Source organism: Danio rerio, chromosome 25 (genome assembly GCF_052040795.2).
Source record: "Danio rerio strain M-AB ecotype USA chromosome 25, GRCz13ab, whole genome shotgun sequence".
Lineage (NCBI taxonomy): Eukaryota > Metazoa > Chordata > Actinopteri > Cypriniformes > Danionidae > Danio > Danio rerio.
Window position 1 is genome coordinate 7,392,994 of NC_141045.1, and position 17,370 is coordinate 7,410,363.

At 38.3% G+C, this 17,370-nt stretch overlaps 1 protein-coding gene across 9 annotated transcripts in view; it reads right to left on the reverse strand.

Annotated features, from left to right (window-relative positions):
* Positions 1 to 16,892, reverse strand: part of sin3aa (SIN3 transcription regulator family member Aa) — a 37,703-nt gene extending 20,811 nt beyond the window's left edge. The window contains exons 1-8 of one of the 9 annotated variants that reach the window (XM_087310896.1): positions 16,848 to 16,892; positions 15,113 to 15,128; positions 11,151 to 11,342; positions 5,407 to 5,592; positions 3,016 to 3,122; positions 2,343 to 2,637; positions 1,784 to 2,032; positions 1,093 to 1,245 (exon numbers count right to left, since the gene is read on the reverse strand). In XM_087310896.1, the coding sequence (XP_087167022.1) occupies positions 1,093 to 1,245; positions 1,784 to 2,032; positions 2,343 to 2,637; positions 3,016 to 3,122; positions 5,407 to 5,592; positions 11,151 to 11,330 (1,170 nt within the window). In that variant the 5' untranslated portion in view covers positions 11,331 to 11,342; positions 15,113 to 15,128; positions 16,848 to 16,892. 9 annotated transcript variants of the gene reach the window in all.
* Between the last annotated feature and the right edge of the window lie 478 nt (positions 16,893 to 17,370).

Here is a 17,370-nt window from a genome sequence, read left to right on the forward strand (position 1 = left end):
AAAAAACACAATAGGGGCAAAATCACACATAAGGGCAATACCAAAATAAATGAACAGTGCTTTCTGGCCTCTAATTGCAAAAGCTACACCTAACATTTATATCTTTTTAAAATGTATATATTAATATATATATTATTATATATTATTATTGTTTGGCAGGATATATTCTGTGACAAAATCTCTTTACCCTTGTTTGTTAAAAGATAGCGATTAGATAGAACTCAAACTTTTTTTCAATCAACATCACTCATAAATTGATTCCAATATGACAATATTGCATTTGGTTTTGATGCAACATCCTTCAAGAAAAGGGCCTTTATCGATCCGTTTTTTTTGTGTGTGTTTATGCCTGGTTTAGTGCTGACACCTAGTGGACAAACTAAACTGTGCATCTGTGAATAAAGTTTACATCATAAGCAAGGTTATAAAAATACTGTTCTAACAAGTAAAATCTAAACTAAACTTCGAGCTTTTTAATTTTAAGTAATTTCATATTCCAGTGCAATTTCTCTGTATATTTTCTTCTCTACAATGCAATTTACCCCAGTAACACTTGGTCAGAGGTTTGACTTAAGCAATAGAAAATAAATGCAAAAGTGTGACTGACCAAAATAAATTGTGACTATGCATCAATTAAAATGACCCTTAACATTAGCATGTTAGCAGTTACAGAGTGTTCTTGAAGTTTTATATTTGATTTCATTAAAACTGGAGTAAAGGAGCAGTTTACAAGGTAAATACATCATTTATTTTCTCCATACGGAAACATATCATAATCCCAATATAGCCATAATCCTTATAAAGGATTTTTAAATAATGACTGAAAAAGCTTTAAAAACAGACGTGTTGAGAGCTCTGAGATTATTAATCGAGAAAACATGCCTTTTTTTTAAACAACTATGATGCTGTACAGATAATTTGATCAATCAAAGATGTGCAGTGAGGAAAGTATTGCAAGAGAGTTTTAAAATGGTCAAAAATGACTGAAACTCTTTGGTCATTTTACAACCAGATGCTAATGGTCTGATCTGATTCAATGATCTATGCTAAGCTAAGCTAAAAGTGCTTTTACCAGACCAGAGCCAAACTCACCATAGTGCTGTTGGCGTCCGGAAGGAACTGTCCGAACTCGGAGAGCAGATCTTCCTGGTTTTTGAAGAGTTGAGCTACTTCAGCGTAAACCTCCTGTTCAGTCAGAACTGGGGTGTAGCTGCCGCCAGCTTCTTTAGCGTTACGCTGCTCCTTCTGAATAACGAAACAAGAAATCTGTAAATTAAAGGTTTCCAAATATCAAATTCACTGACAAATCCATAATTTCCCCCGACTACAAAGCTTAATTTCCGGAATTTTTAATGCAAGTATGGCATGATTGTTGTAACATTAATGTGTCTATATATTTGGTCCCATTCACTTCCATTTATTTATAGCAAAACAAAACAACTTATGCTGCTTATATACGTGTGTGTGTGTGTGTATATATATTTAAACACACACACACACACACACACACACACACACACACACACACACACACACACACACACACACACACACACACACACACACACACACACACACACACACACACACACGTATGTTTTCATATATTTGATTGCTGGTTGACAAGCAGTAAAAGAACAAAATGTAATGTAATGGATATCAACGGCTCCCAGTTTCCAACATTCTTCAAAATATCTTCTTTATCTTTCTTTTAACAGAATAAAGACTCCTGAATAAATCAGATTTTTGGGGGTGAACTGTCCCTCTAAGACTCTTCATTGACCTGGTATTTGTGCAGGATCTCCAGGAAGGACTTGTAGATGTTGGGCTGGCCCTGGAAGCGGTTCTTGATCTTGTTGACGTAGTTGATGGCGTGGTTGAACTCCACGGGCTGGTTGTTCTGCAGTGGCGGGGCGATAGGCATGCTGCTGACCGGGGTGTTGGGCTGCAGCGGTGGCGAACGCGGAGAAGCGTATGGAGGGATGGACGGATTGGGCTGACTGCTCGGAGTCAAAACTGGAGACTGCAGAGGCTGGAGAGAGATGAGAAACATTAGTAACCCTGATCCAGGCTGAACATTAAAGGGTCAGTGGGCTGTATGCACAGCTAGTGCTTTTCAGCTAATGGTAAACTTCCAGTGAAAGGTTTGTGGGACTACTTTCAATTTCATGAGGTTCCTTTTACAGCCTTAATATTGAGTACCATCAGTATACAGCTTACAAATAGTTTTTAATCAAGCATCAGACTAAAATCTGACTCTTGCAACTTAAAGAAAATCAACATTAAGTGAATTAAAATCTATTCAAATTGAAGAGTTTTTTCAGCCCATTCCAACTGATTACCTTGGTTTTGGGTGCAGGTTGAGCAGGAGGTGTGGTTGCCAGATTGGGAGGGTTTGTGGTGATCTGGTTCTGCTGCTGTGAGGGCGGTGGAGGCGGTACGATGGGGATGTTCTGCACGGAGATGCCGTGAGGTGTGATGTGGTGGATCTGACCAGGTGTAGTCACGTTGACCAGGTCATTGGTCTGAACTTCAATCTTGTATCCCGGTGGAAGAAACGTGTTGAACCCCATAATGAGATCAGGGTGACCCTTAAAGAGCTGCGACACCCTGCTGATTACGCCTGGGGTGTCAATACTGCAGAATGCAGACGAGAGAGAGCATGAAGTGTAATGAATTATTAATCTAATCACCATTTTAAAGTGATTATTTGACACTAAAGAAGGAAGTAATGATGCTGAGAATTCAGGTTTTCATCACAGGAAAAAAAAATCTCACAATATATTATCAGGCATCACAAGCCGAATAGTTAAAACTTGAACCATCTAAAACAAAAAGGTGGTTTCCACAAGACAAACTCAAAATGTTGATCCTTATGATGCTAAATGCTGAAAAATAAATATAAAAATATATATATATTTTACTTTAGTTCATGGAAAAGTTAAAACTTTTGAAACACACAATTAAAAACAGAAGTTTAATAAACGTTTGTTCTCCTACATCTGAAAACCTCACCTCTGAGATTTAAACTCCTTCATAATATCCAGGAAGTCATTGTAGACCTGTGGCTGATTGCCAAACTGGAGCTTTACCTGATCCAGGTAAGACAGAGCATCCTCCACCTACAAAAACAACAGTTTATCTAACACACGGCTGTTACCGCAGGAATACATTTTTAATTATTTAGGGTGCTTTCACACCTACACTTTTGTTTCGGAACGCGTCTCGTTTGCCCAGTTAGCGCGGTTCGTTTGGCATATGTGAACAGGGTAATCGCGCTCTGTTCCACGCCAAATTAATCGCTCCGAGATCGCTTGAATGAGGTGGTCTCGGCTCGATTGAAACGAACCCTGGAGCGGTTCGATTGCAGTGAGAAAGCGATCCCATCCGAGCGCGGTTATATCACAGTGTTTTATGGATATGTAATAGGCATACGGCTATATGAAGAGAGATTTATGAGTAGGGCGGGAAGTTTCGCGAGTCTCCGGATGCCCGCAAACGAGTGATGATCTCCCGGTAATCTCGCGTCTCCCTCCCGGTCCTCAAATAGGCATCGTCGCGCACACTTCTCACCCCTCCCCACCGCGTCTTTTCTCTGACACGTCGCGCGCGCACCCTGTCAATCACCAACAAACCACCACCTCTCCTGACAGCTTAGCGGGACGCTGCAAAATAAACCCTGACACTCTGACCAATGTGAGGAGAGTTTACTCGCATGTGACTTGTTTTAGCTCTTTTGGTCCGTTTAGAAACTTTGCAGTGTGAAAGCGAACTGCTCCAAGAGCAAAGAGCAAGAACGTAACAATTTTAATCTCTGTTTCGGAACAACTGAATCGATTCACAGGTGTGAAAGCACCCTAAATGTATATATCCAGGAAACTCCCAATTAGATACAAGAGCTCTTCTACCAGGGAATTCTGGTCAAAGACAGACATCCCAAAACAAAAATGGAGGCAAAAAAATCCTCCATAAAACCAAAACAACCGGGTATAAAGCATGTGTAATATTCCATCAAAAAATATTTAAAGCAAGAACTGCATACATGCAGAGCATCACTGAAAAGGCTGATTTAATTCTCGCTGTGTGAAAAAATGACATCTTTAATCAGGTAACTTCAGGTGAGAGTTTTAGGTGTTAACCAAGTATTATAAATACTAATACAGAATGTCAACGAACTTATTGCGATTTACACTGTGGCAATTTGCGCAGCAAAGACTTTTAAATTTCATATATATAGCACTGTGCAAAAGTCTTAGGCCACTAGTATACTCACTAGTCGATTATTTCCATATTTTTCTGTATGCGGTATTGAACCGATATCCGATCCAAATTGTAGCATCACTAAATTTTTTTTTTATGTTCAATTCATTTAAAATTAGTTAACTGATTTGTGTTGGGACAGCATGAATGAATTATGTGGAACCCCACATTGTTTTACAGTGTATGACTAAACTTTGAATAACATGGTGCTGCTCAGCCGCCGTTGCAGATTGTGAGTATCTGAGCTCTGCATCAAGACTTAAATCCTGCAACGTCCCTCCATACGATCAGGCATTAATCTCCAACTCTTTAATGTATCTTTGGGTATTTGATGTTGCACATTTCTGAATTGGCTAATTATTGTTTAAGTATGTGAATTGGCATTAAAAATCTTTACCTGACAATTAAAATGTTTTATTTGATATGTTTTATGTTCTACTGAAATCATTTAAATCTAGTAGATTGTTTAGGCTGATGTTTCCGCAGCCTTTGAGCAGGACTGCTAATCCATTCAGGCTCAATGAATGAAGCATAGGTGCAGCATTAGAGACCTGTTGATTTCTAACAATCACTGACTTAGTATGACATAATATAGAGGCTAAATCAAACTTTCGTTATGTATGAGCAAGCATAGGGTGGCCTACTATTACTTAGTTTAGTTTAGGAAATTAGTTTAGTTATATCCTCTATCTAAGAACCAGAACTGGCGAGGATGTGTCCTTGAGCAGATGTAACTGGCCAGCACACTGACTCTAAGCGGTTTCGGGTAAACGATGAAACATTAAATGAAAAGACGAGATGTTTAAAATATAATCGAATATCTAAATTCATTCCTCATTTATGAATGCGGCTAGTTTCTTGAAATCAGATTAAATTCGGAGCTGAAATAAAAATGAAAGTGAATTCTAACAAATAAAAATACTTCTTTTCAGAAGTGCTTACACGCATTTAACCTTCACCCATGCTGTTAGTTCCGTCATTAGACTAATAGATGGACCCTTACAACCCTGATTAAACCATTGCAATGCTAATGCTGAAACAATAATATTGTTAAAAACGTATTTTTTATTAATCATTTTCAAGCAACAAATCAAAGACAAAAGATCTGTTGCCTACACAAGAACCAGGACACAAAAGCCGGCCCACCTTGAGTCTCTGGAACTGCTGCTGGCCCTGTGTGGATGCAGACGGGGTGGGCGGATGAGCGTGACCCTGTACGGGTGCAGGAGCGTGGGCTTGAGCCGCCGCCGGGCCATGGTGATGCGGCCCGCTGTGCACCGCCGGACTAGGAGTGTGACTGTGACCACTGGAGCTCTGGGCCACTGTGGACACCTAAAAACAGCATCGGAGGAAAGACCTCATTAATAATGTAGGAATACGTTTCATAATCATAACAAACCCTCCTTACTAGGCTAGAATAAGCATTAGATTCTTATTGAAGGCGAAATGTGAAGCAAGGCATTTAAATGAAGAGATCTTACAGTGAAAGCAAAACTCATTGTACAGCATAAAGCCCATTTCGAAATAACAGATATAAATGTGTCTGATGTGTGCTACCTTATTATCGCACTACTGTAAATAAATATACTGACGCTTCAATATTAGTTTTGTATTTTGGATTACGGATGAGTTAAGCTTCAATTTACTTAATGTAATAATTTTTCTGCATGGCTTTAGTGTTATAGGATTTCTATTAGGGCTGTGCGATTTGAGGAAAATATCTAATTGTGATTTTTTGACAGATATTGCGATTGCGATTGGATTTATGATTTAATTTCGTAATAAAGCTTCAGCTCAAATGCTGTTTTTCTCTGATATTAATTTGTCTATTAATGCTTCTGAAGCAGCAGACATCATAATGCCACTTGTCAGTGTTTCCAGTTTGTTTTCTTTTATTTATTGTGTGCGTAGTTCGGTTGCGCAATTTTGATTGGGCAGAACGAAAGTGTGCCAAAGTCCCTCTTAGGCAAGTCATTTCACTCGACGGCCATCTTTGAAACGCCTCTCGGACAGTATACTCGGGCATTCTGTTTGAATGGGAAAACATCATATTCTCCAAAACTACTTGCCAAGTTTATGATTAACTTTCATATTAGGAAACACTAATAAAATAAAACAACAACCGCCTCTAATTTCAATTCTAAATATTTGGATCACACAAACTCTGCAAAAACTCACATCTGGCCTGAGTCCCTCCGCCAGAGATTCCTCAGACTATGGGGATCACTGATTGGTTCCTGTACAAGTAGGTGGGCTTCATTTTCCATATTGACCAATACACTTTTCCCCATTCAAAACTATACGAGTGACACGGTTTGGTATTCTATAGTGTTTAAGTTTGCTCACTCAATTGGCTAGTAAGACTGCCACACACAGCCGGAAGCCACACATTTGCTCTGCGTGGGGAAAATTAAATAATACAAACATATTTCATATTGCAGCCCCTTGCAATTAACTAATTACAATGTTTCAAATTGCGATTGTAATTCGATTCCGATTAATCGCACAGACTTTGTTTCTATTACAAACTTTCGGTTCTAATTTGAATGTTTTAGTAATTTCGTATGTTTTTTTGGTCTTTTTTTATTAGTTTTTGAAACAATATGTCTATATCGTTTGTAGTCTAAAGTAAAACTAAATAAAAAATTATAAACCTTTTCTCGGCAACATGCTGAAATAAAAGGTTTTTATAGATTTTTGAAGATTTTTTATTTGTTCAAGTAATTTAAGTTAAAGTTACTTCTATTTTTGTTTGATGGTTATTATTAATCCTCTCGTGTTCAGGTCAAATCTGACCGATTTACAACTTAGAACACTCGCTAAATATTGCTTCAAGACCTAATAATATCCTCTACACCACAGGTGGGCAAACTACGGCCATATGCGGCCCGCTGAACACTTTCATCAAGCTCCTGATCGGTTAACGTGGCGCGAATGTCCGCTTGAGTTCCGCTTGAGAACTCGAGGAATTCGCGTCAAACGCGTAAAACGCTCAATTTGCACCGCGCCATTCGCGCAATACGTGTCATTTGTATCGCGCTGCAGGATGTCAATTTGCGCGTTTGCATTGACTTCACATGTAAATCACTCACGCTTGATGCGCGTTCTGCATCTGGTGTTAACGCAGCATAACGGTTTGGTTCAGAATTAGTAAATTAATGATGCAATTACAAGTGAACACCATGTGATGGCAGTATTGCACGCGGTACAGTTAGCGCAACCAGTAAAATTAGAACACACTCTTGGATATTAAAATGCACTTGACCGTTAATGACTGAAAATGAGTCAGGCAAAAGAAAAAAAAAGGAAAACTGACTGTGTGTTTAAGAAAGAAAGGACAACAAAATACTTCTTAACCAATTTTAGACAGAAAGTGTTGCTGTTTTTAAAGACTAAAGGGCTGATCACACCGAATGTGCTTTATGCGTTGAGAGGCGCCTCTTTTGAATGGTTTACTAACGGCTTTTACAACAGTTGTAATGTTGTTGAATGGTTTATTAACGGGTTTTGCGCGCTGCTTATGCGCCCTGCGCGCCTCACGTTTTTGCCGTAGCAGACTCCAGACTTTGACCCCCTTGCGAAGAGAGAGGACCAGGCTCATTGTTCACATTAACACACTCATAATAACCTGACTTTGAATAACAAGGACAAAGATTCTTCTTCCGTTTTATCTCATAGTTTTATGATTGACATGAGCATATTTATAAAAAGCTCAAATGAGATTGTTGTCCATTTGACTCAAAGTATATAATAATTGCTGGATAAATGTGTTAATTTTTGTCTAAAACTCTAATGAGTTATTTCTTATCCATATATTTAAAATAATGTGTCGAAACAAGTAGACCCACTGGCGAGGCAGTGGCGCAGTAGGTAGTGCTGTCGCCTCACAGCAAGAAGGTCGCTGGGTCGCGTGGGTTTCCTCCAGGTGCTCCTGTTTCCCCCACAGTCCAAAGACATGCGGTACAGGTGAATTGGGTAGGCTAAATTGTCCGTAGTGTATGAATGCGTGTGTGTGAATGTGTGTGGATGTTTCCCAGAGATGGAAGGGCATCCGCGGCGTAAAAACTTGCTGGATAAAGGGACTAAGCCGACAAGAAAATAAATGAATTAATAAACAAGTAGACCCTAGTTATATACATTAGGGATGGGAAGATTAACCGATATGTATCGATACGCGGTCATGCGCGTGCACGATGCGAGTGCATCGGTTGAGCAGCAGAGGATGAATGAAATTTTGGAAGCAAATCGAGATGCATCGGTTTTTGCGAGATGCATCGATTTTTCCGAGATACAGCTTATAGTTTTAATATAGAATGTATTTTTTATTTACTAACAAGTGTTGTCAACCTGTTTTTGGCGCATAATTTAATCGACCTACATAAAGTAAGCCTTAGCAACGGATTTGCGGATGTGCACACACTACAACTCAGTGTATCAGGTGTGCGGATGAAGCTAGTGGTGCGCCCTCAGAAAGCGCGAGAAGCAAAACAAACATTTTATTCCCCACTGAGTTTTAAATCTAAAGTATGGCAAGCAACATTATGGATTTAAGGATGGACGACATGACAGGACAGATGCAATTTGCAAAATGTGCCGCGCATCTGTAAAATACGCGGGCAGTACGACTAATCTGAAATCTCACTTGAAGCGGCGCCACGGTGTTGTTGTGGAAGCATCTTCCAGTGTTTCTGCATCCCCGGCTTTCGCACTGCTTCAACCAGCTCCAAAAGTGGTGAGAAAAGCATTGCAAGTTTTTTTTTTCCATGCGCAACAGTTCTGCTCGCTCTACGCCAATAACGAATGCTATTGCATTGTTCATCTGCAAAGATATTCAGCCTAGTGTCACGGAGAACGAAGGTTTTAAACACCTCCTCCTGTTAATTTTATTAAATTATAATAATAATAATATTAATAATAATAATGATAAAAATAATTGGGTGTCACGGTGGCACAGTGGGTAGTTTGACCACCTCACAGCAAGAAGATTGCTGGTTTGTTATATTTTTATTAGCCTGTTGTTTACAGTGACAGAGATGTTTCAAAGCAGCATAACACTGCTAGTTCACCACCTTAAGTTTTGAATAATCAGTGGCAAAATATCTTTGTAAAACTTGTTTTCATAGTTGAAAAGTTAAATCACAATTCTTGTTGTGCAATGCTAAATTTATTTATGTTGAAAGAGTGCAAATATATACATATTTTTTAATATATATTGCACTTATACATTCTGTTTATCTTGAAAATACTTAAATAATATGTGCTATATGTTCTAAAATGGCCCTCTACTGTAAACTGACACTCTGGCTCTGAGAGAAGAGCCAGTTTGTAAAAAAAGTCTTGGTTTTGCTTGGTTTATAAATAATCAAACTCATTCAATGGCACAGCATCCTCTTTCACATCATCTCATAAACTTGATCTAATTAGTTAGTGCTGAATTATCGCATCGTATCGTGATATGGGTGTGAATCGTATCGTGTTGCATCGCAATATGTCACAAATGTATCGCTAATATATCGGATCGTATTCTTTGTATCGAGATGCGTATCGGATCAGCATTATAGCTTAGATGCCCAACCCTAATATACATATATTTTTCATTAACAACATTTTTAAAAATCTTTAAAAACTAAATATAATTAAGGCAATTAAGGCAATTCTTTGCCGAAGTGCTTAGGTTTTTTTAAGGATTAGCCATGTGAATAAAGGCTTTTTTTTTTTTTAAATGTCCACATTTTTCGAGTGCTTTGGACTGATAATTGCTGTTTATTCTGATGAATCCCATACCCAAAGAGCACCGACACATTAATTAAGTTCCCCTGAGCACATTTTGTTTGATTTTGGATTTTTATTTAGATATTTTTGTTGGTGATTGGATGTGTGTTTGATCGATTGGGTAAGCTTTACATAAACAAAAAAAAATTAAGACCTGCTTAAAATTATTTTAGACCTACAAGACCATATTTCAGTCAATTTAAGACTTTTTAAGGCCTAATATTTTGTGTCTGAAATTCAAGACATTAAGACCCCGTGGACACTCTGACTTTAGTTTATAGCATTGCTTATTTAGCCAGATTCTAGACTCTGGAATCACTCTAAATTAACTAAATGCAGTGGGAACACATTAATTAGAGCTGTAAAAGCTGTACATATTGTCTAATGTGCTGTAAATAATAGCGTCACATGAAATAGCGTCACATGACTTCATCTGGAGTGGGGAATTGCAGTTTGTGCAAACAGATTTGCATTGCTAATTTCTGATGCTTTCTTCACTGCTGCTTTCTCACCGTTGCCATTTAAGTTGTATGTTTACTTTGTGATTGAAAGAAGACCATGCAACACACATTCAATTTTCATCTAGAGAAAATGCAGCACTCAGTGTTAGAAAAAATCTGACACAGCGATATTTAGTTTTGCCGTGATGTACATTGCGATATGAATATAATTCCACCAGATGATCTGAATAGCTTTATTTGTAAAAAATGTCATTTATTTAGATTGACTGAGATGATCAAGTCTGTTTTTATGCAGTGCATCTGCATAAATTATAACAAATTACCAGCAAAAATAAATAAATAAACAGTGCTTTATGGTTTTTCTGTGGAGTCTAACAGTATTCAGTTATAAATATTGTACAAATCAAATGTAAAACAGCATTGTCATCATTGTATAAATAATTTTAAAATAATAATATTTATTAATTTCTTTATCGTTTAATCTTTAACAAATAATCTAATCCTGCAGATACACATATTGTGAAATTGATGTTCAAACCATAAACTGTTCAGCAATATATAGTTAACAGCATACAAATTAGTTTTATTCTAAAACAAAGAACAAAATGGACTTCACTGTGAGTATATTTGGGGCCTAATGTGTACATTTGTCTGTACCTGGTATGCTTGAGGAAGCGGGTACTGTATTCCTGGAGTGGGCTGCATGCTGTCAGCCACCGCCTCGAATACAGCAGGCGCTGGGGCCAGAACCCTGTGCTGGAAGCCCTCAGTGCTGCCGGGAAGCCGGCGTTGTTGTGGGGTGAACACTGGCTCCTGATCCTCTAAACGCCTCCTCATGCTGTACTCATACTCAGAGGGCACCAAGACCTGACACAGACAAGACAAACAAGCAACTTGCACTATGAAACATCAAGATCTGGCTGTAGTCCAAACCATTACTAACAGGATATCTACTGGTCTAGACAGCTATCTGGGCTGTGTTGTGAATAATGCGCTCATAAATGCATAAGGAGTGTGTATATAGATGTAGATTAGACATGGGACGATAAAACGTTTTCACCGCGGTTTGGAAAAGTCAAGGTTTTAAAACCGGCAAAATGTTCTGCTATACCATACCTAAGCTGTGTTATTTACGTTTTTAGGACAAGAGTATCTCCAGCAGAAAAGATCTCCAAAGATGCTGCTTTAAATTGAAAAGAAATCTGTGTTTTTGAATAGGGCAGTGCAAAAACATCGATATATCTAACTATCGCGATAATTTATTTCACGATAGTGTATCGATAGTCCAACCTGAAGTATCGATTCATGTTGCGCCAAACAACCTCCTTCTTTGCTCCAGTAGATGTCGCTAACTCGCTATCAACAAAACGCTAAGTAGTATGGTATCAGCAGTAAGCAAGAGTGAGCATAGTGGAAAATATAAAGGAGCCTCCAGCTTTTAGAGCTGACGTGTGGCTGCACTTTGGCTTTAACACTATACCAGAGTACTGAATTAGACAAAAAATGCCATTTGCAAGCTTTGCAAATCTATCTTAAAATATTCGGGAAACACTACGAACTTGCGTTATCACTTAACAAGACACCACGCAGATGTATTAGCGGCACTGCGACCTCAACCGAAACCTCTTGATTCGAGGCAAACTACACTGGATAACATCATCAACAAGCTTCCGTCTACCTCAACTAACATTGTAGAGTTACTGAAAACTGCATAGGAAGAATGGGACATCAATTGGAAGGACTTGTCGTTGTAACAGACAACGCGTCAAACATGACCACGGCAGCACAGAAGGCCGGCATGTTGCATGTAAAATGTTTCGTGCAAGCCATCAGTTTACCTATGTGCGACCAGTTTTCACAGCAAAATGTTCACGATGCTGTCAGTCGCACTGTCAGTTTCTAATAGCCTAGTTTACCGCATATTAGAGCACTGTGTTCCAGTTTTACGTTTACTTGATGCATTTTAATTTTTTTTTATAAATTGTTTATTTAATTTATATGTGACTTTAGCGGCATATTCATTTTAGTTCAGTGTTAAATAACAATATGCGTTTAATACAGTTCAGTGAGTTCTCTGTTCGATAACACTGTGCAGTTCTAATGAATTGAAATGTATGGAAAATAAATTGGAATTAGAATTTTAATTTGTCTGCTGACTTCAAGTTGTCAATATAACATGACACACATACTAATACAAACTATTGCAATATATCACAATATTTATTGTATCGTGATATATCGTATCGTATATTGTAGTGTGACCCATGTATCGCGATATGTATCGTATCGTTAGGCCCTTGCCCTATTTTTTAAACTAATTAAGACAGCAGAAGTCGATGATTCGTTTAAATTATTCAGCCTGACATGTTTATTGCCCAAAAATATTTAACAATTTTCTCATACTAAAATATATTGTGTTCAAAGGGGATTTTTTTTACCCAGGCATAATAAAAGAATATATTTTAGAGCAGTAACCACAATACTGAGAAACCGTGATATTTTTATTCAAGGTTTTCATACCGTCAGAATCCTAATGCCTAATGCAGATCAAGTGTATGAGCCTGTAAATCTATGGGAAAAAATCGAATTGTTCAAAATAACACTTCATACTTGATCTCATTCGTGTTTAGATGACACAAAACCAACATTTAAGGGTGCAGTAGGTGATTGTCTTCAGAAACATTTTTTGTTGTGCTGGTTGAAAGTCTCTTCACAGTCTAATAGTAATGATTACAGTAAATGATTTAAATGTATTTATATGTATTTGTATATTTTGGGTAAGGCATAAAACAAAAAAAAAATTCATCCAATTAAATAGAGGGCTGACATCTCTCCATAATTCCGATAAGTAGCTCAAACTGTCTGTCAGCAAATGCAGATTTATACAACTACGATAATGTAGATTTTAATTAGTTTAACAACAAAACACAAGTAAATACCGCTATTCCGCCTAGTCTCTTCCTATATTCACCATGCAGCTCTAATATTCACTTTGAAATAGCATGTCAGTTTGGCTTGAACGCCGCCGGACAAGCACTAGTCGCTTTTAACACATGACAGAGGATTCATGACAAAGGGGGAGGGGGGGGGGGGGGGGGGGGTGATACAGAGATTTATGCTAAGCCGTTAGCATTGTGGAAGATCACCTACTGCACCTTTAACTTCAGAAGAGCTAAAAATAAATCTATATTTGGTGGAATATCCCAGATTTTCATCCGCAACAAATGAAAACATTTGTTATTTTGACCAATTTCCAGGTTTCAATTAAATGGTGTAAATGAATCAGATTTTGTTTAAATGTACACACACTGTCAGCCAACATTGCAGAGACTGAGCAAATGAAGGCAAAGACAGATTCTGCTTGACTAGTGTATTCAGGGTTTCTGCAGGTTTCACAGAGTTAAATTTAAGACTTTTTAAGACCATCATGAATGAAATTTTAAACTTATACAGGGCTAAAGGCTAAGGAATTTTTCAAATGGCCCAGATGGAAAAGATTTTTATGTGCCCTATCAAAAACAATAGTAATAATAATAATAATAATAATAAAATTAAATAAATTTAAAAAAAAATTTACTTGTATCCATACACTTTTTTTCAACATAAACTTACTTTAAATAAAAAAAAAATGAACAAATGTTTTAAAAGTTTTAAAAACTTTAATAAACTAAATCCATGCATAGCAATCTGTCCAGGTCGGTGTCCTCAGCAGTAAATACATGGAGAACCTTTAAACAAATGTTACTGTAAGGAAAATAATTAAACCATTATGATAAATAGAGTTAAAAAAGACCTTTTTAAATAAAAAGTTTAAAGTTTTATTGAGATTATTGTTGGTGGTTGTATGGGTTTGGGTCAGATTGAGCAGCAATACATAAACAAAGGAAAGTTAAGACCTGTTTAAAAAAAGATATAAGACCTACAACACAATATTTCAGTAAATGTAAGACTTTTTAAGGCCTAAAATTTACATTTTGAGATTTAAGACATTTTAAGACCATGCAGAAACCCTCGTATTCAGCATTAAACAGCACATTGTTATAAATGTGGTTGTTTATGTTTTTATCGTAATAAGTTACCACTTAAAAAGTTATATTACATTAGTTAATACAATTTAAAGAAATGTTTTCTATTTACTTTAAAATATATTATGGTATAAATTTGAAAATTACCCATGGCAACTTTAATGTAACACAATTTAGTATATTTACTTTCGGCCCAAAGCTCTCAATTATACCTAGTTTTGGCCCCTTCATACTAAAAACGTTTGGGCACCCCTGCTTTATAGGAGATAACAAATATTAGCAATAGCAATTTATTCAAACTCAACTAATAAATCCTGAAGAGAGTGTGTGTGGGGGTGTATATGCACGTGCATGGTGGTGAGTGTGTGAACGTGAGCGTATGTGTAAATATATTTTTATATTGGTGTGTGGAAGTACAGTATGTGCATATAAATGTGCACGAGGTGTGTCGTCTGTATACATACATGCGGTAGATTAACAGTTACGTACGTGTGTGTTGCACATGCTGACAGATAATGCTAACTTGCTAACACGAGACTAAAAGTGACGAAGTTTGGTCAGGAATTTCATTTTTATCAAAGCAAAGATGAAAACTACGAGTCGGAAGGTTCTGACTGACAGAAAACATGTATTGAGAGGGAAAAAGTTGGATTAGAATTGGATAAAACGGTTATTTTATAGCTCTTAGACTCACCCGCTTATGTTAGCTGCGCTTGCAGTTCACCAAAGCAGTTAAAATATCGCTGAAATGCTAAAATTCTGCGTGAAACACGGATAAAACACATTAAAATGTAGTTTTAAAATCAACTAACGGAGAAAATCCTGTTGAAAACAAGCGCTGGAGAGGGGCGGGGCTAACTTGGGCTTTGCGCACAGGCTCCGCCCATATGTTCGCTGATTGGCTCTTTGCTTGGCAGACGCCATTAGGATGTCTTTTTATTGAACGTTCAAATCTGTCATTCAAACAACATATTAGCATTATTCGGGGGGTTGAGCCAAAACCCGCCAGTGTTTTACACACACAGACACACACAAGAGCGAACGGCTGGTGTCTTTGAGCACCTCATTTTCTTTTCATACCAAACAAATAAGTCGCGATCTGATCGGGATAAACTATACTATAGCGCGCGATTATCATCTGGGATTTCGCTCATTAAATCGATGCATCAAACATCTAATCGTTTTCAGAACTTCCTGTCTGAGGTTACGTCAGTCTTTACGCCCCCTCAGGAAAGTTGGCCAATCGCAACGACGAACTACCTTAAATAACCGCCTCTTATGGAATAGCAAGCTCTGATTGGATAGGCGCTCAGAGAACGCGTAAGGCGTGACGCAACGCCAAATGGGTGTTTACCAGGGGTAATCCTTGATTCTGATTGGTCAGACGCAGTAAGTGGGCGTTATGTATGACGTGAGGCTCATATTGCCAGACTCCACCCACGAGAGGCGGAGCCTAAGCTAGTGCCCGGGATTCCTCGGCTCGCCCCGTCCGTCCGCAGTCAGTCAGCGCTGAGGCGTGCGAGTGAATGCGTGCACAGCGTTTCGCTTAAAATACCGACAAAACAAAACACAACCCGAAGCAAAACAGCGCAAACTGACACAATAAACAAGTTGGGACTGATTTCGACGCAAAGCGCGCAAATATTCAGCATGTTCGCGAGCGCGACAACACGACAGCGAACAAAAGATCCGCATATAAACACCGTCAAACGTTTACCGGGGACATTTGTCAAGATCGCACGATTATTGGGTTAAACAAGAACACTCGAACATGACACCAGCAACACACACGCCTCTATCATGACATGTTGTCCTTTAGTAATCAGACCCAAAGTCAAAATGGGAACTAAAAATCTGATCGCATAAACACGGACTCTCTGTGCGATCGTGCGAAGGTCTGAAACGAGAGATCCGATCACATATTACAGCACAAACACGCCAGCTGATCCAATATTCTTTGTTTACTGGGAGACTGAAGGGGAAAATGTCTAACCGTGTTTGAGCACCTCATCCCTCCCCCTCTGAACAGCAGACAGAGCCACAGATCTGCTTTCAGATCAAAAACAAGTTCGGAAAGCCCTCGTGAAACACGCAGACGGGTTTGTGTGTCATAACACAAACATACACGTTTCTCCGGGGCTTCAGTTGGCCAAAGCTTTGCCCCTTTTTCCTCCCCTTAATGTGCCATGATCGAACAAACAGCCCGATTAACACACTCAAAGCCCCTGACCGAGCGAGCCTCTGCAGAAAGCACTCAAACACCGATGGAAACCTACATTCGATCAAAAGAGGACAACAATAAATTTGTTTTCTTTTGCCCAGCTGCTACATACCTGCGAAAAAGAGCCTCGCACTCCGGATTCGTGTTTGGAACAAATAGTTGGGAACGCCCCCCTCTCCTCCCATTGGTGGACGTGACGGTATGCGTCATCCGGATTTGAATACGACCCGCCAAATCCATTGGAATAGCGACGTAGGCGCTGCTTCAAGACACCTGTAGTATCAGACCGCAGGCTTTCTTTGCTTTTTAATGATTATTTACGTTGAAGCCACTCACTGTTGTTTGTTATCGGATTTTAGACACTCTAAAGTCTAACAAAGGAGAATTATACTGATATATTTGACAACACACTGCTGAGTTGCTGTTAGCAAATTTAAAGGGACTACTTGTATTATATTCCTTTTTTATAGCAAATGTGTGAAGAGCTTATAACAAAACTTAAAAAGAAACATTCCTTCGTTGTTTATGAACGCCTGTATACGTATTTTCATGGTTTCGGGCCGTTTTTTAATTTTATTTATACAACAGCAAATATACAATTTAAACAAGACATCCGAAAAAATACAAATGT